Here is a 17,993-nt window from a genome sequence, read left to right as displayed (position 1 = left end):
TTTACAACACGACAAACCACGTTTTAGGACCAACACAATGGCCCATCACCTCAATTGGTGGTTTGCATAGAAGTTTGGCAACCCAGATAAGACAGACCTCTCTGGATTTTCCTGCGGAATTGCTTAAGAGCATTGCCATTTGATGCATATCCAGTAGTACCACGTGAGGTCGGTTTACTGCAGATGCATACAACAGGCCTCGATGACAATGTGAAGATTTAGAACAAAACTCTCTCTCTTTTGCATCAATTTCTGCAATATTGTCTTTATTCTTTACAGTTGGACAATTTGGCATAACATACAAATCTTAAACCAATTTTATTTTAGTGACGGAATAGGCGCCACATACATAAGTTTGGGCAATGCCAAAAAAATTCTTGCCATCAGATAATGTTTTAAGAGAACCCATATATTTGAACGTAAGATGATTTGTTCTTTCTAAGTACAAAATAAATTGCAGGTCTTGGAATCTAACTTTGCTTTTTTTATCTTTAGCCTCAACCATTAAGTTGTTTATATAATTAAACCTTACAATATTTTTTAAGCTGTATTATGAGTGTGTTACCCAAAATGGTGGTCTCCGGACCGGTGCTAGTCTGAAAGCCATCGACACTGCCAATTTACGGTTTCTGTAAAGAATGTGTCATTTTGTAATTTTACTTTCCTGGATGTTTATTATATATAACAGAGGGAAAGTATTAGGGAGTCACTTTTTGACCAATTGTCAGATTTTTACATTTTTGAACTTGGGACACTAAAATGTCAAAGTGCAAAAAAAAAATCTGAGATAATTTCCCTATGGATGTTAGTTTGGGGGACACACTTTTGTTCACCCTCTGAAGCTTAATTCCCATGCTTTTTGTCAAAAATTTCTGTAATTTTGCAGAGATTTATTAGGGGATTGATGCTATTAAATTTTGGCGATTATCTCCCCACCCCCTCAACCTTTAATGGGGGTCGTGTATCTCCAGCAGGATCGGACTTAATGATTTTTTTAATCACATCCATCCCTACCCTCAACATTTTTGTCAGTTAAAGATATAAAAAGCTTATAACAAGTTTAATAAAATATAACAGATAGTGCCACCAAAATTTTAAATGTTCCGGGAAAGTTAAGCAGCTCTGCAGGTTTATTTAATTACACCAACATAACTCAATTAAAAATTATATTTATTTGTAAAATTATGCTTAACAAATGCATCCTTTTCTCTTTATTTTAATTTATTTAGTACTTTTCAGGATCCAATCTTGGCATTTCTCAACTTGTAGTCAGCAGGCGAACTTCAATGTACAGAAAAATGAATTAAAATCAAAGCAAGTTTTGAATAAATGGCACAGTATATTCCAAATGTCGGTAACACACACATAGGTGAGCCTATTTTTTTTTAACCCATGAGCAGCACATAGTAGAGCAGGCATGGCCAACATACGGCCAGTCTATTGAATTTATGTGGCCCACGAGTCATCTGTCAGTATTAACTACTTAAATCCGAATATCTCGATGAAAAATTCTGATGGCTAAAAAAAAGTTAACAACTTTGCCCGGTTAGAGTTAACCCTCCATTACAGCATAGTGTGTTGATAAAGCATGATAATGTAAAAAAATGTATCTGTAATATCTATGTACAATTTAGTCTCTACGGGTGTCACCACAATGAGATCTTGCACCACCTCAAAATCTTCCTAGGGCAGCCCCTGGTTCTGCCCGTGAAAAAAGTTCTTTCCAATTCGGCCCGGGGGTGAAAATTGTTGGCCACCCCTGCAGTAGAGTATTGGTTGGAGCCATTGAGCCAATACTGGCTCCAACTTTCCGGTTGCAGAAAGATTTATCAATTTTGTGATAATTTTCAAGTAGCAATTGCCAGTTGGATTCTCATTACCGAAAGAAACACACTAATTGGATTGTAAGTAAAATTTTATTTTATACAACAGGATCGCTATATACACCATTGTTTATATTTAATGTACAACATAAAGGCATGCCGCTCGTTCCCTCTACAAAACTCTTCTCTAAACTGTACGAATGAAATTCTTTGGCACAAATCGTGTCGAAGGGTGACCGTAGATTCTTTTTAAACAATTATTAGAAGTACAATTACAGACATTCTTTCTAATTAGAAAAATATGTTTTTTAAACCATTTTTCCTTTACGGTGTAGGATACAAATATATCCAGAACCACAAAACTTTGGGCCGAGGTACCGTGTAGAGTAGAAGACTTAATAAAACTTACTATTTTTTGAGGAAATTTTAAGTTTGATTAATTGTAGCAATAAATCAATTTAAAAATTATACCATTTAACATTGAAATTTGACAATTTATAAATGATGATTTACTTAAGTTACACTTTACATAGAGAAAAAAAAATGGAATGAAGTGGTTCAGTTGTATGAATGCATATTGTTTTTCTTAATGGGTTGCGGGAAGAGAGGAGCAAGTGACGGAGGAATGTCCTCCAATTTTCTGTACATTAGAGTGGAAGATTATCCGGTTTGGAGAAGACAATACCAATTTAAATTTGATAGTTCCAGCAGAATTAACAATTTACAGAATTAATGGTATAACTAAATCCACGTCGATTATTTCTATGGAAGTTAGCGCATTTGGTTTGCGGAAGAAGAGTTGGATGAATGTATTTTATGTTTCTCATAATCTCTCAAAATTATCGATGTTTTTGTGGAGTGATTATACAATGATAATTTCTAAATGTGTAAGTTTACCACAAAATATATACTTAAATAATTCACCCGGGCCCATCTTTCTCTGTCTATCCTCTATTTTACATCAAAATATCTAATGTAATTTTTCTTCATCTTTACACAGAAAAGTTTAATATTTAGTTCTAAAAATATTGTTTTGTTATTGTACTTCTAGTTACTGCCATACAATAATGTATTTAAATAGTATATATTTTTGTGATCTTAATTCTAAATATTTTGTCTTTCTGGATTTTGGCTATGCAGATCTAAAAGCCTAAAAACAATTGGAAGATGAATCAAAAATATTTTTGAATCTGTTTCCTCGTTTTTCTTATCTTAGAAAAGTTACAATTCTGGCAAATTTTATTTTGTTAATTTATTGCACGCTTTTCTGTGCACACGAGAAATGTAAATAGCAAATTCTGAACGCATTACCATTCAGAAAATTGTCAATTATTTCTGTGGAATGTCAGTTTTTGTATTGTAAGTTGCAATATTTAACACTGAACGAGATCTAAATTGATGCATATTTTGGTAAAAAATTATTAGGATAATTACATTTAGGTACAGTCGAATTAAACAACAAACAGACACGACTGTCTAATTGTCTGTACGGGAAGACCTAATTGTTGTACGGTATTACTTCTTGTTTGTAGATATTTAAAACACATGCGTCGTGTTGATTTTTCGGATTCGGTACGGTCGACCGAATTTGGAAGTGACATTTGGATAATTAAATTTTGAATTAGGCATATTTTTAGAAAATATGTTTGAGGGAATATGGATTAATTTAAAACTGTTTTCTTTGTTTGCAAAGTTGAAATTAGCATAGAACCTTATATAAATTATTTCAAAGCTATGCCAAATCAATAAGGTCTATTTAACTGCATGCTTTGGTGATCCATTTTATAGGAATTCATTCCCTTTTGTAATCAAACCAAATCTCAAATCGTGATGCTAGCTCGTCAACAAACCTGTCACCATAAAAATTCATCATAAAAAATAGTGACTTTCGAAAAGGATTTACTTCCACCCCTTCAACAGAGCCAGTCATGCATCCATCATGTAGGGCGTATTTCAACATGAATGTTGTGCGAGTCTATCCGCGTGGAACTGGGATCAGTGATGGTCCTGACCACGATGATAGACTGTTGTACCGTTGCCACGTCTAGTTCTTCGAGATTGCTATTATTAAGAAGACGTACATGCGCGGTCGAAGCGGAAGCATTTGTAGAATTTGTCCTCCCAAATTTTTGACCGAGAATTTTCACTGCCGAAATCTTTGCTCGCTGATAGGCTCGCAAAATACTAAATCCCAACAATCTGAAATGAAAGAATAATATTAAAATTCATATGATATAAAATAAACATCAACAAATTTTATCTCTAAGATGCAAAACAACTCATCAAAATGGATTTAGAGAGAGATTCCTTTTATTCTTTCTTACAGTTTCGTAAATTGTCGTCATCTCCGTAACTAAAAGATGGTGTGTTTATTTAACTGGCATTTTATAAACATGCATCATACATTATCTCTCCATGGAAACCATCTAAATATATTTAATCAAGTAGCAGAATTCATCAACTTTAAAAAAAAAATCCATCCTGCAGACACAAAAAAGGCTCTCTCCTACCCATCATAGGTTCTGCAAGGTCCACATTTCAGCAACTGGATAAGGGACAGAACTCAATATATCCTGATCAAATAAAACTGAAAATCGGATTCTTCGAGGCATTGGGATGTCGTTAACAGTTTTCATAATTGGATCAAATGATAATTTTACTGACAATGAATTATATAATATCTTTTCAATTATCCAAATAAATAAAGTTTTTAAAAAATATGCTTATTAAAATAACATTCTAAGAACCTTTAGTTTATAATTCACTTCATTTTAAATATAAATTTCTACTACTGCAACTGCCCTTTTAAAAATCATTCCTATCTGTTTATTATTATGTATGACTATACATCTAATTCTGTTTTTTACATGGAATTTTTTTAAACGATTTTGATTTAATACACTTTAAAAAAATAATAATTTATCAAGTATAATTCTAATGAAGAATGAGCTTTAATAATTTCAGATTACATTGAAACTCTAATGTTGTCTTATAGAGAATTATATAAAAGACCTAGCCACAATATGAACCCAGCCGTTTGTATGATATAGAATAACTGAATTNGTAACATTATAAATATTTAGTTAAATATATAAAAGCATTTATTCAATTTTAATGTATAAAATATTTCAAACGAATATTTAAAGTTTTTATTCTGTACAGAACATTTATTTTGAAATATAAATCTAATTCTTAGTTTGCAAATGGATTCAATATTCTCAAACAATACCAATTTCAGAATTTATTCTAAACTCCAGTTGACCCTTAATAAATCAAATATAGAAAAGTTAATGTAATATTATTCTAAATTTTTAAAAATAAAACTTTCCTGATGCATAGAACAACATTCTGCATAATTATACATTTTACATTTGAAAGACTTAAAAACATTCAGCTCAGGTTTAATTTCCACTTTTCATATTTGAAATGAAAGCTTTACAGTTAAATGAAAATTTTCATTGGTAAGTTTCATAATTGTGTCATTCGGAATAAATTTTCCGAAATACGAAATATTAAGTCCTAATGTCCTAACTGATCTTTGTGTAATTTTTGAATAGCAAACAACTGAAACATTATCACTTAACCTGTATTTGAAAATATAATCTTTGATTTTACTATGTTTACTACATATAATAGTCATTGTATACATAAGAATTCTGTACATTTTTTTTTTGATAGAAACAAAGTACACAGTGCCAGATTTATACAAAATTGCTAAGAAAGTTAAATAATATCAATCTTTATTTTACTATATTGTTAAATTATCTGATTTAAATAGAAGTTATTACCATTCTTGTCAAATAAATAACGTAGAACGTCCATTATCCGGACCTCTATTATCCAGATTTTCGATTATCCGGATTGTTCAAAATAAACAAAAATTTTACGAATTTGCTGATTTGCACTTGGCGAATTACGAAACTGTTTATGTACGTGACGGAATGCATAACCTTTTTTGTTTCAACAACGTCTTCACCCAGCACAGTGGTCGTAAACTCTTAAATATATCTTACGTAGTAATAAAAATATAACTTGACATACGTATTTACAAATAATTTATATTCAAATTACATCATTTCTATGACCAAGGGCGGCGTAAGGCATGGACGACGTGGGCCACCGCCTATGCCTCNATAGAATTCTGTTTTTTACATGGAATTTTTTTAAACGATTTTGATTTAATACACTTTAAAAAAATAATAATTTATCAAGTATAATTCTAATGAAGAATGAGCTTTAATAATTTCAGATTACATTGAAACTCTAATGTTGTCTTATAGAGAATTATATAAAGACCTAGCCACAATATGAACCCAGCCGTTTGTATGATATAGAATAACTGAATTTGTTTATAAAACCAGTTACCGTCGACAGAACAGGACATTACTGCTAACGTTCGGGAGTTCACAGAAAGAACTTCACCTGTGGATGAAGAACACAATGGCTAAACCATTTTTAGTGATACTGCAATCATGTGCAAACATAAGATTTTACTTGCCATCACTTCTGACAATAAATGCATATGTATACCTCATATTATACATTCTGCCCAATTTTTATGTTCATTAATTTGTTTTTTTTTTGTTTTTCAAATGAAATAAAAATGAATTACAGGAACATAAATTTATGTGCAATGTATATGAAATAAAAAAAATTTTTTTTCATATGCTTTTGTATATCATCAAATTTTATTTCATTATTTTCATTTATTTCTTACGTCCGTAACCAATCTTCTAATTTTTCCATATATACAATTTATTTTTTACATGTCATTTCTGGGAACCAATCTTGTGTAAAAACAGAATTGGGTGTAATATCAATTTGCTGCAGTAGCATTAATTAAAGTACTTATAATTCACCAAAGTTTTAGCTTTATAGAATAACAGTTTTCAGACAGAAAACAATGGGCAGCTATTGGTGTTCTCTCAGGAGTTATGGTTGTAGTAGTGGTTCTTTTCTTTATGTTCTAGCCAGATGGAAGAATTAAATCATTTTAAACATATTAACTGCAAATCTATCCATGAATATTTAGAATGAACAAACTTTTGCATTGTGAGTTTAGAATTTATGAAGACAGAGTGAATTAGAAATCTAATTTTACAATCACAAATCTGTCCATTCATCTGCTCGGTCTCTCTCAGTGATACGCTAACAAACTCTTGAACACGAGCTCACTTAACGTTCATTCTTCTTATCTTAAATAGTCGGAGACACCGTCGAGTGAATATAGCAACACAAAAATGACGAATGCTAAGTGAAAAGAATCCCCTCCAATTATGGATAACAAGTGGAAAACTATAATTGCCATACAGATGAAAAATTATTATTTTGTTTAATGCTGTGATTTCTATAAGAGAGACTATTTGCCATTTAGATATGCCAATAGATTATATATTGTTTTTATTATTTGCTGATTTATATATCTTTATAATAATTTTATAANCTTATAATTCACCAAAGTTTTAGCTTTATAGAATAACAGTGTAAAGTTAAGAAATTCTAAAGATTTTTTTTTTTAAATTAATAAAATTCTTAAAACATACCTTAAACACACATATTCCAAAATCAAAGCAATGCCTACGGCCAAAGTACGGATGCCGACGTTATCAAACACCTTGACACATATGCAGGCTCCGGTGATGGCGCTGCACATAACCGTTATGATCGCGGCGGTCTGAACCCAATGCGTCGGCGTTAGCCCCTTCGTGAGCCAGACGTGGCCACTTTCTAATTCGTACTATAAATAGGTTTAATTTAATTAATGAATAATTGTATTTTTATCATAATATCAAATTCTGGCTTTACAGTTTCAAAAATACTCACTTTAACTTTACAAACTTTGCATTCTTTACAGTCTGGATTAGCTGATGACTATAATAAAAATTATAGCCATTAAATGAATTATTTAGTATGTACTTCTATATTTTCTAGTTATAGTAGCAATGAATAAAGATAATAATTAACTATAATCTAATTTAGATACGTTAATATTTAATTTAAGTTCAATTATTATTTTGTGTCAAATAATTAATTTAAAACTTACTTCAACAAGCCATTTCTTGAGACATTCATGATGAACTATTGACACATCACCTTTACAGTTGCACGGTTGGATTAGAGGTCCCGCATCAGTTCTTTCCGAATCATAACATATCCAACATTCTGGAAGCCTTTCTAATGTATTTGACTCTATTAAAATAAAATTTTAAACATAAAAAGATTAATAACTTATCTGGTAAAACTTATTTTTGTTATACAATGGCAGAAATTGTATTTGTAAATAGACTTTTTTATATAAGGAAAATCTTTTTCTGATCTTGACATAATTTTCCAATATTTAAATTTAAACAAAAGAAATTTACAATAATGAGATTATATTTTATCTTTTTACATCTTTTTTTTTTTGTATCTTGTACTATACCTTCACCATAATAAAAATAAATGTGAGCTCACACTAACTTTTTTAATTATATGAAAAATTGTTCAAATACTTTTTACAGAGTAAACTGTTATACAGAAGTACAAATATAATCTACACTACTTCAAGGAAAGTAATTATCATTTTATACAAAACTAACCATTTTTGATGACTACAATATTTCTACACGGCGACACGAGAGCATTTGTCTCATCATAATGCTTTTTCCTTTCTAACTTCTGTAAAATTCTTCTTGGATTCAATATCCATAACTGTTCCGGACTAAGAAAAATAAAAATTACATCAATTACTAAATAAAATTATATTTCAATTGCATCTTTTATGAGATTTTACTAATTTAATAAATGTACAAACAAGATTACAATTAAATTATATACAATTTTGATACATAAAATTTCATTAAATCAAAAAGAAAAAAATTCTATTTAATACCTAATACAATTCCACAATACACACGGAAACCACAAAACAACTCCCAGTTCAGCTACTTTATACATAATATCATACCAATTTCTGCTCATTACTGGTAATCTGAAAAACATTATTATATTATGAAGTATTTTACTCAAAGTTGAACTTATGTTTAAATAATTTTCAGAAAATGCTTTAATGCTTATAATTTATATTTTGCCATTATTTTAAATTATTCGAGATACTATCTGGTAAAAAAGAAGATAAAATTCTTTAAAAATAATAGTTATAAAGCTTAGATTCATTTCATGTAACCTAAAAAAGAGAATAATCAATATCCAAATTCTGTCTTAAATTAATTAATTTCTTTTAAATTTTGTTAAACAAGGTGTGGTTCAAAAAGCTCTAGGAATAAAAAAAATCATAAACATCTTTATTTTGAAAATTATTAAATAAATTTCTGTATATATATATAATCATTCTAAACTGTAATATATTTTCTCCAATTCAGAATACTCCTACTACTCCGGGGAACACATCTGAAGAATTTTTTTGGAGTAATCTGTCTAGGTATGTTGTGTCTCATCCCTCACTATAAAGCCACATTGTAAGCCTGAAAAAAGGGTTCTCTTAATGTTCATAAGGTAAAAAAAACACTTTCAACAATGTAATAATTTTAAACTAAAATTTAAAGAAGTTTGTTTCAAAAGTCACAAAATTTTCTTTAATTTATCTTGTATGAGCTCCACAACTATTCTATTCTTCGATCTAGCTACTAATGATTTTATTCTTTGTATTCAAAGTCAAAAGAAACTTTAAAAAAATTACTTGTACAAGATTTGTGTATATAAGAAGCCAATTTTCTAAACATTTCCTGAACTGGAGAAAATGTTTGATTAATAAAACTCATGGTGATTTATAAATAAAAATTTAAATACTATTTTAACATATTAATTATTTTTACTTTCACTTTACATTAAGTGTTATAATAAGACAATAGACAATCAATACATTCACTTTATTGAATATCATATTTTATATTTATTGTCAAGAGGCGTTTCGGATATAAACTCCCCATCTGTTGGCTAAAAATATATAATTGTAAATACTATACTACAATATTACTACAATGCTCTTAAAATTTACAACATACCTTGATGTACAGTACATTCTTTTCTCCTTTTAAAATCACATTAATTTTAATCTTAATTTTAATTTCTTATAAATTTTAATTGTTAACTATTTTTACAACAGTTTTTACATTTAATATTAGAATTTTTTTTATACCTTTATAAGCAATTTAGTAAATTTTAACAAACACATTACATTACATTGAATCAACACTTCTACACTAAAAATTCCCATATTTCATTTTTGACATTTATGTATTAGCTTTTTCATTAGCTTTGTATTTTATCATATAATTTACATGTAATGTAGTGTAATTGTTGTGTTTGTTAAAATTTACTAAACTGCTTATAAAGGTATAAAAAAATTCTAATATTAAATGTAAAAACTGATGTAAAAATAGAACTTAACAATTAAAATTTATAAGAAATTGTAAAGATTAAAATTAATGTGATTTTAAAACGAGAAAAGAATGTACATCAAGTTATGTTGTAAATTTTAAGAACATCGTAATAATATTGTAGTATAGTATTTACAATTGTATATTTTTAGCCAACAGAAGAGGGGTTTATATTGAAAATGAGTCTTGGAAATAAATATAAAATATAATATTTAATAAAGTGGATGTATTGATAGGCTATTGCCTTATTATACCATTTCATTGTGTATAAGAGAAAGTAACAAAGAAAAGGCACAGTTTCATTATAAGAATTTCAAATATAAAGTTTTCAATTCTTGAATGTAGAATTTTATCTATTGGACAGAATGAAAATGAATAGTTATTTATATTTTAAATATATTTATTAAGGCTTTACTTACTTATCTTTCCAAAATCCTCCAAGAACATCAGAAACAATAAAACCAGCAGTCAGCAATAATAAAATGGCTTGAGAAACGAGCCCCAAACGTGACTGATGAAGCTGCGACAAGTTTATTGTCGATGAAGCTTCTATGAATCCTCCGCGAACCTTTCAAAACAATTTATTAAATTGCAGTATTTTTATTATAAATTTAATAGCATAAATGTTCTATATAATAGAAATGTTTCAATATTTAAACATTCATTGAAATTAAACTTTCAAATACTTTCTATGAATAATGAAACATCACCAAAATTAAACTTTCATTATTCATAGAAAGTATTTGAAACATCACCAATCTATTAATTAAATCAAAACCCTTTTTAAACTAATTTAAATATAAATGTTTTTAAGTTTTACTTACTTTGAAGTATACTTGTACTCCATAAATGAGGAAAAATATAACAACTATAAATATGAGGGCAGCGTATAAACTATCAAATATTGTTGTGATGAAACTCTAAAAAAATTTAATGATTAATTTTTAAAATGTTAAAATGGTAATACTTTGTAAACTAATTTATGAAAGTATATATCATATTAGTTAGAATGATTATCTTTGTATTGCTGGTATTGTCTACTACTATGTTGTTATTTTTGTGAACATTTTAAAATTTCCACATAAATTTTTATTCTAAATAAAATTCTTATAATTTATTTTTATTATTTGTATCTTCTAAAAGAATTGATCATTTGAAAAATCAATGTAGATTATTTCAAGGAATTTCTGAATATATTGTAATCGAGGCTTCAGAAAATCCTGTCCAGTTACAAGCGAGTTAGAAACAGGTCCCATGAGAATTTTCACACTATGTCATTTTCTTTGCATAAATACAGGTATACCTTGACTTACGTCATTCCCGATTATACGTCGTTTGTCAAAAAAAAGTATATGGAAAAATAAAAATCAAGTTTGTCATTTTATTCGACTTTATGACTGTCCGTCACAAATATTGAAGTTGTAATATCACTAGAAAAGCATTTAAAGTACATAAAATCATATTAAAATATACACATTTACAAGTATGTACTGTATTTACAGTACTGTACATGCATTTGTAAATTTAGATTACTTTTTTCTGTACTATATTAAAAACTAAAATTTATTTGTTTGTAAGCTTAAAATAGATCCTTATTAACCATATATTATTAAAAATGCATTAATAAATAAAATACAAAACCTGGAATGGTAATTTATGGTTTAGCCTAGTGACAAGTAGATTTGGAGACAAGTAAATTCGACTTACGTCACCTCTCCTGGAACCAATTACTGACGTAAGGTGAGGTATACCTGAAGGCTCTGGAATAACCTGCCTCACTGGGTGATGGCCATTATTTAATCGTCAAAAGTTGGAAAGTACACAAATACCTCAACTTTCTCAGACTATCGTCAAGATCTCCAGACACCAGTTAGAATAAAGCTATCTCATGTTCTAACTTGCAATTAGACTTTTCCAAATGGAAAAATTATTTTAAATATACTAAAACTTTCTGAAATTTTAGGAGGGTCTAATTTGAAATGTGAGTCNTGTTACAACGTTGCACTTAGTCTTTCATATTTGTTGTTAGTAATTTAAAAGACATTTTGAAACACATACGGAACGATAAAAATTTTTAAAAATATAATAACACAAAAATGAAAAGGGAACTCGGGTACATTTATTGAGAGCCACAAATAATCCTTCAAAGAGCCGCATGTGGCTCGAGAGCCGCAGGTTGGCCACCCGATATATAAAAATGTTTTATAATAAATTCATCTTATATGTTTTATCATATATATGTTGATTTTAAATACAACCACAAATATTCCTGTCATAATTATTCTACAGAGATGATATAATATTTAGTCAATATGTAGAAAAATTTAGCAGTTAACAGCATATACAAAACGCATTAAAAAAAACAATTACTTTTAACGTATGTTCACTTCAAAGAATAATTAAAATTAAATAGCTTCTGCTTACAAAAAAAAAAATGTTGAGAAATTAAAAAGTTTATTCACGGAGTTTTCAATGTCTGTTACATATGTTCAAAGCGGCAATTAACAGATATTAGCTGTGTCAACAGTATTGCAATGTAAAATCTGAACTTACTGTATGTAATACTTTTATCATCAATTCAAAAACTTACCAATTGAATAAAAGACACTCCACATATAATATAAAAAATGGAAGAAAATGCAATATAATAACTAAAATTTGGATCGGTGCAAGTACCGCCGCTATATTTTACCTGCAATAGAAGAAAACATTACTTCTATAAACAATATTTTATTACATAATTAATCTAATATGTAATAATTATTAACAAGAAACATTTATTAAAAAATATAACAAGATTTTAAAAAATAGATCTCCAGACACCAGTTAGAATAAAGCTATCTCATGTTCTAACTTGCAATTAGACTTTTCCAAATGGAAAAATTATTTTAAATATACTAAAACTTTCTGAAATTTTAGGAGGGTCTAATTTGAAATGTGAGTCAATGATGGAGTCAAGCAAAAATGAATAGAATGAGATAAATAAAAATATATTTATTAAGAAAGGTTTGATAATATTTATATACAAACAAGGATTAAATTCAAAATAATGCAAATAAACATATTAAAGGAACAAACTTCCAATTATGAATGACCTTTAATGGAATAAGATTGAATGGCAATCCAATAGCTAAATCCTTTCATAGAGAGAGTGTTTACATACATTTAGATTACCTGTAATATATATATATATATATATATATGCTTGACACTGAGCGATATTCTTGAACTGATGCATAAAAGTTAAAATTCTTCTAAAATCTTATGTCACCTCAATAGGAGAATGAGTGAGAGCCAGAGAATCAGGAGTGCAATCTTACCTCAATGGAAAATTACTGGAAAGAGAGCTAGAGAACCATTGTTTGAAGGTGACTCATCACCTTTTATATGAAAATTTCCTCAATCAGATTATTTGAAATAAGCCCTCCATGCTTCTGACGCATGACAGAAACATAAAATTTCTATCAAATAAATTAAATAAATATTGTAACAAAATTTGTTAAAATTAATCCCTTGGCTCCAGATTCTCACAATTATGTTAATTAGCACACATTTTAAATCCATTCAAAAGAAAGATATTTTGATTGAATAAACTTTTTCTTTTCAGAATGAAAAGAAAAAGTTTCTTTGATGATCTGTAATTTAAGTCATTATTATTTAAGTTATTAAATAATAATGGATGGCCAAGGTGGTTAAGTTGTTAGCCCAACATTCAGGGGACACAGGATCAAATCTGAGGAATTTTTTGGGGATTGTCTGTCCCAACACGTCAGATCTCATCCCTCACCACTCAGCCACCCTGTGGACCCATGAAAAATTGCTCTAAGTACTCACAATGTGGAAAGAGTAAAAAAAAAAAAAAAAAATACTTTCAATGATGTAATAATTTAATTTTAACTTAGATGAGAAATTAATTCTTTAAACTCTATCTTATTTAGAATTAGAAATTATAAGAAATCCAAAATAGTTAAAGAAAAACCTATCTTTAGGGCTTATAACTTATAACTCTATGACTAATAACTAAAACAGTTGTATCTTGAGATTTGATAAAGGAACTCGAGTAAATTTACAGTAATTTACCTTTTCAATTTCAGTTGAAATAAAAAACTGGTGTAGTAAAACTTCAGTTATTAGCATCGTGTAGGGAATGATATTAAAAGCAATAAATCCCAGGAAAGATTTACTTAAAAAACAAGGTTGATCCGACTGAATGTCGGGTAAATGGAATACCTGAAATGAAAAAAAAATTTTTTTTAATGTATAATTTAAAATTATCATCATGTATTAATACAAAACAACTGTAGAAAATAATTATTTCAGAAAAGGGAAACATCATCGGGCTCTTTCTGGTCAGACCCCGCCAGGATAGGAAATTAAACCAAGGAAGAATTTGGTTCAGAGGTGTGTGAATTAAACTCATTAATTCAGAACTAAATTACTTTATTCACATAAAATAAGTATTATAGATGACATCTTTGTTTCATATGTAGATTGAGGTTTCACCATGTGTATTTGTTGGCAAGATCAACATGGTCAGCCTATGGAAACACCCACATATGGTGAACACCCCAGCCTATGAAACCCTTGACTAAACTGTGATGCACTGATAAGAGATTAATGCCCTGTGGATCTAGGAAAGTGACAATGTCATACTGAGTATATGAATCCAATTAATTTATCACTGCCAAATTATCTATGTATACAGAATACTCTAAGGCAAAATTATTTCCAATTCCTTAAGGTACTTGCTTAAGAATTACATTTACATTTTACACATCATTTTGAAGCTTGTTTAATTTAGATTAGTGCAATTGCATTTATTTTACTGTTTATTTTCATTTAAAATAATTAGAAGCTAAAATATGCCCAATTTTATTATTGACATTTATGATGGCACTCCTTCCTGCCATTCCAACTTACTCTAATCCAGTATAAAAGCACTTCCAAAAATAAATTCTTGAATCAACATTTTTTTATTTATTCTGATTACTTTTAAATTTTATATTATTAACAGAAAGATTATTGTAAATTAAATTTTAGTCAGAAGAACTTTTCTTTTCATTTCTTTTCATTTCTTTTGAATAAAATGGCACTTAAGAACTTTTACAGATAAGTGAAAAAGAAACAAAAGTTACATTCAATTAAATGTCATTGACTTAATTTCCATGCAGAAATGAATACCTAACTATGAAGGTATTTACAGAAAAAATGTTGTACACCAAAAATTGTCTCCCCTATATTAATAAATTATGCATAAAGAAAATTAATGCTTCTTTATTTTCTATATTTATTTGTAGTTTAATAATTTTTCTGGCCACAACTATAGTAAGTAGGAAACATAACTACAGATATTTTTCTTACGGACAAATATAATGCTGCTATTTTACATAAGAAATTAATGTGATCCACACAGATCTGTTAAAGTATATATTGATTTCTTGCCTTATTCCTTCCTTTTCGTAATGCTAGAGAACTCTGTAATGACTTTATATGAATTTTTATAATTTACTCCTTTCCTGAACAGACACACTCAGGATCAATGACCAATTCTAGATCTGATGACTAACTTGTCTACTCTGTCTGACCTATAATTAACTGACTGATTTAAACTCTTTGGACTGTGACTACATAACAATAAACTGGTAAAGACTCTCCTGTTTATAGTGGATCCCTCAGCCAATACGAGAAGGTCTCTATTTTTCCTAACTCCAATGATATTTTTGTTTCCTTCCTCTTTTAAAAAGAAGTGTTAAAAAAACAATTATCACCCAGGAACTTCTTTCTTTTGGGGGTGAACATTCTCAATTAGCCAGATGACAAGCAAAAGTTGCTTAAACTTTAGCATAAATTATTAATATTTTTGTATTAATTGATCTTTTGTTTCTATATATCTTTGGAATCTTGCACAGACTTCAAAATAGTATTACCTGTTTTTAAACAATTCACTCAAAATTAACTATAATGATAAACTTTTATATACTTACTTCTGCCCAAAAACAAACAATAAGAGATGATCCTGTTAAGACCAATGGATAATATGCTCTCATCATTCCTGACGCCCAGTGAAGATGAGAATTTTCCTGTTGAAAATTGTTCAATAAACAAATTAATTTTCTTTTTAATCAAAAATAGAANTCTTGTTTATAATTATAATGGAATCTAGTTCGGCAAGTATAAATAACAGGACCAACTAGACTGAGTAATTTGCAAATTCAATAAATAGTACGCATTTTTTTCCTTCTCTTCTTAAAACACAAGTTTCAATCTATATTTAGGAAAATTCATTATTTTCAAATGAATTATTGAAACTGCATAAATTGTCAAAAATGTATCGTCTTTATTTCGGACATAAGTTTTAGTTGTTTAATTGTTAGTTTTAAAGTCTAAATTGTAATTTGGTGATAACAATGTCATTTACAATGCAAAATTATATTGTACAGTACATTTAGTAATTCAGAGACTGAAGAACTTGCCATTTAATATTTACGGAAACAATTCATTTGCAAGTAGTCATTGCTTTTTTTTTTTACGAAGATGGCACTAATTAAGAGGGCATTATATCAAGATTTTACTGTATTTATCAACATATTAAAGTATCTAATTTAGCATATAAAATCTCCAGCTATCATTTATGCTCATATAATATATAACCAGGGTAGCAAGCTCCTTTTATATTGAATTATAAAGTTTGTTGAAGCTATAAGATATAAATTTATGCTAAAATTGAATTGTTTTTTTCAAAATTTCTAACTATATTGATCAATTTTGTACTGGCTTAAAAAAAAATTTGAATTTTCAAGTGAGATCAGTATTAAATAATAGGTTTTAATAAATGTCATGATAAAATTAATACATCTGGAACAATGCCATCAGCTTACATTTGTTCAATTATCAAATATCAAACATAGCTTGGAATTTAACACAATACTGAAATAGAACTTCTAATTACCTAAATAATCTTGTCATTTCTTTAATTTCTTGATAGAAACTATTATATTAATTATTCTGTATACAGTCGATTCCCCTATAACACTGTTGATTATTCCATTTTATATGAATTCCATGTTGTACGAGTCACTTAGATTTTACAAATACGTGAACCGTTCACAGCCCGGCACACGTATTTGTAAAATCTAAGTGACTCGTACAACATGGAATTCATATAAAATGGAATAATCAACAGTGTTATAGGGGAATCGACTGTATACAGAATAATTAATATAATAGTTTCTATCAAGAAATTAAAGAAATGACAAGATTATTTAGGTAATTAGAAGTTCTATTTCAGTATTGTGTTAAATTCCAAGCTATGTTTGATATTTGATAATTGAACAAATGTAAGCTGATGGCATTGTTCCAGATGTATTAATTTTATCATGACATTTATTAAAACCTATTATTTAATACTGATCTCACTTGAAAATTCAAATTTTTTTTTAAGCCAGTACAAAATTGATCAATATAGTTAGAAATTTTGAAAAAAACAATTCAATTTTAGCATAAATTTATATCTTATAGCTTCAACAAACTTTATAATTCAATATAAAAGTAAAAAGTTTCAAAGTTTTTAACTATATTTATAAAATAATATAATTTTTATTGATTCTATTTTTGATTAAAAAGAAAATTAATTTGTTTATTGAACAATTTTCAACAGGAAAATTCTCATCTTCACTGGGCGTCAGGAATGATGAGAGCATATTATCCATTGGTCTTAACAGGATCATCTCTTATTGTTTGTTTTTGGGCAGAAGTAAGTATATAAAAGTTTATCATTATAGTTAATTTTGAG

At 28.4% G+C, this 17,993-nt stretch overlaps 1 protein-coding gene across 4 annotated transcripts in view; it reads right to left on the bottom strand.

The window, feature by feature from the left end:
• Positions 1 to 1,897: 1,897 nt before the first annotated feature.
• The window catches only part of LOC111612421, a 34,448-nt gene continuing 18,352 nt past the window's right edge, over positions 1,898 to 17,993 (bottom strand). For 3 of the 4 annotated variants that reach the window (XM_023353630.1, XM_023353628.1, XM_023353629.1), the window contains 10 exons: positions 16,186 to 16,281; positions 14,282 to 14,431; positions 11,026 to 11,121; positions 10,621 to 10,769; positions 8,695 to 8,793; positions 8,402 to 8,523; positions 7,867 to 8,012; positions 7,647 to 7,694; positions 7,367 to 7,560; positions 1,898 to 4,022 (listed from right to left, as the gene is read on the bottom strand). In XM_023353630.1, coding sequence (XP_023209398.1) covers positions 3,761 to 4,022; positions 7,367 to 7,560; positions 7,647 to 7,694; positions 7,867 to 8,012; positions 8,402 to 8,523; positions 8,695 to 8,793; positions 10,621 to 10,769; positions 11,026 to 11,121; positions 14,282 to 14,431; positions 16,186 to 16,281 — 1,362 coding nt within the window. In that variant the 3' untranslated portion in view covers positions 1,898 to 3,760. Of the gene's footprint in view, positions 4,023 to 6,093; positions 6,683 to 7,278; positions 7,561 to 7,646; positions 7,695 to 7,866; positions 8,013 to 8,401; positions 8,524 to 8,694; positions 8,794 to 10,620; positions 10,770 to 11,025; positions 11,122 to 14,281; positions 14,432 to 16,185; positions 16,282 to 17,993 lie in introns of those variants that run through there. The other variant, XR_002754602.1, reaches the window with a different exon arrangement.

This window comes from Centruroides sculpturatus, unplaced genomic scaffold (assembly GCF_000671375.1).
Source record: "Centruroides sculpturatus isolate CEXI.00-Female unplaced genomic scaffold, Cexi_2.0 scaffold1710, whole genome shotgun sequence".
In the NCBI taxonomy this organism is placed as follows: Eukaryota; Metazoa; Arthropoda; class Arachnida; order Scorpiones; family Buthidae; genus Centruroides; species Centruroides sculpturatus.
The sequence above is the reverse complement of the archived record's forward strand: the minus strand, read 5'-3'. Positions and strand labels throughout refer to the sequence as shown.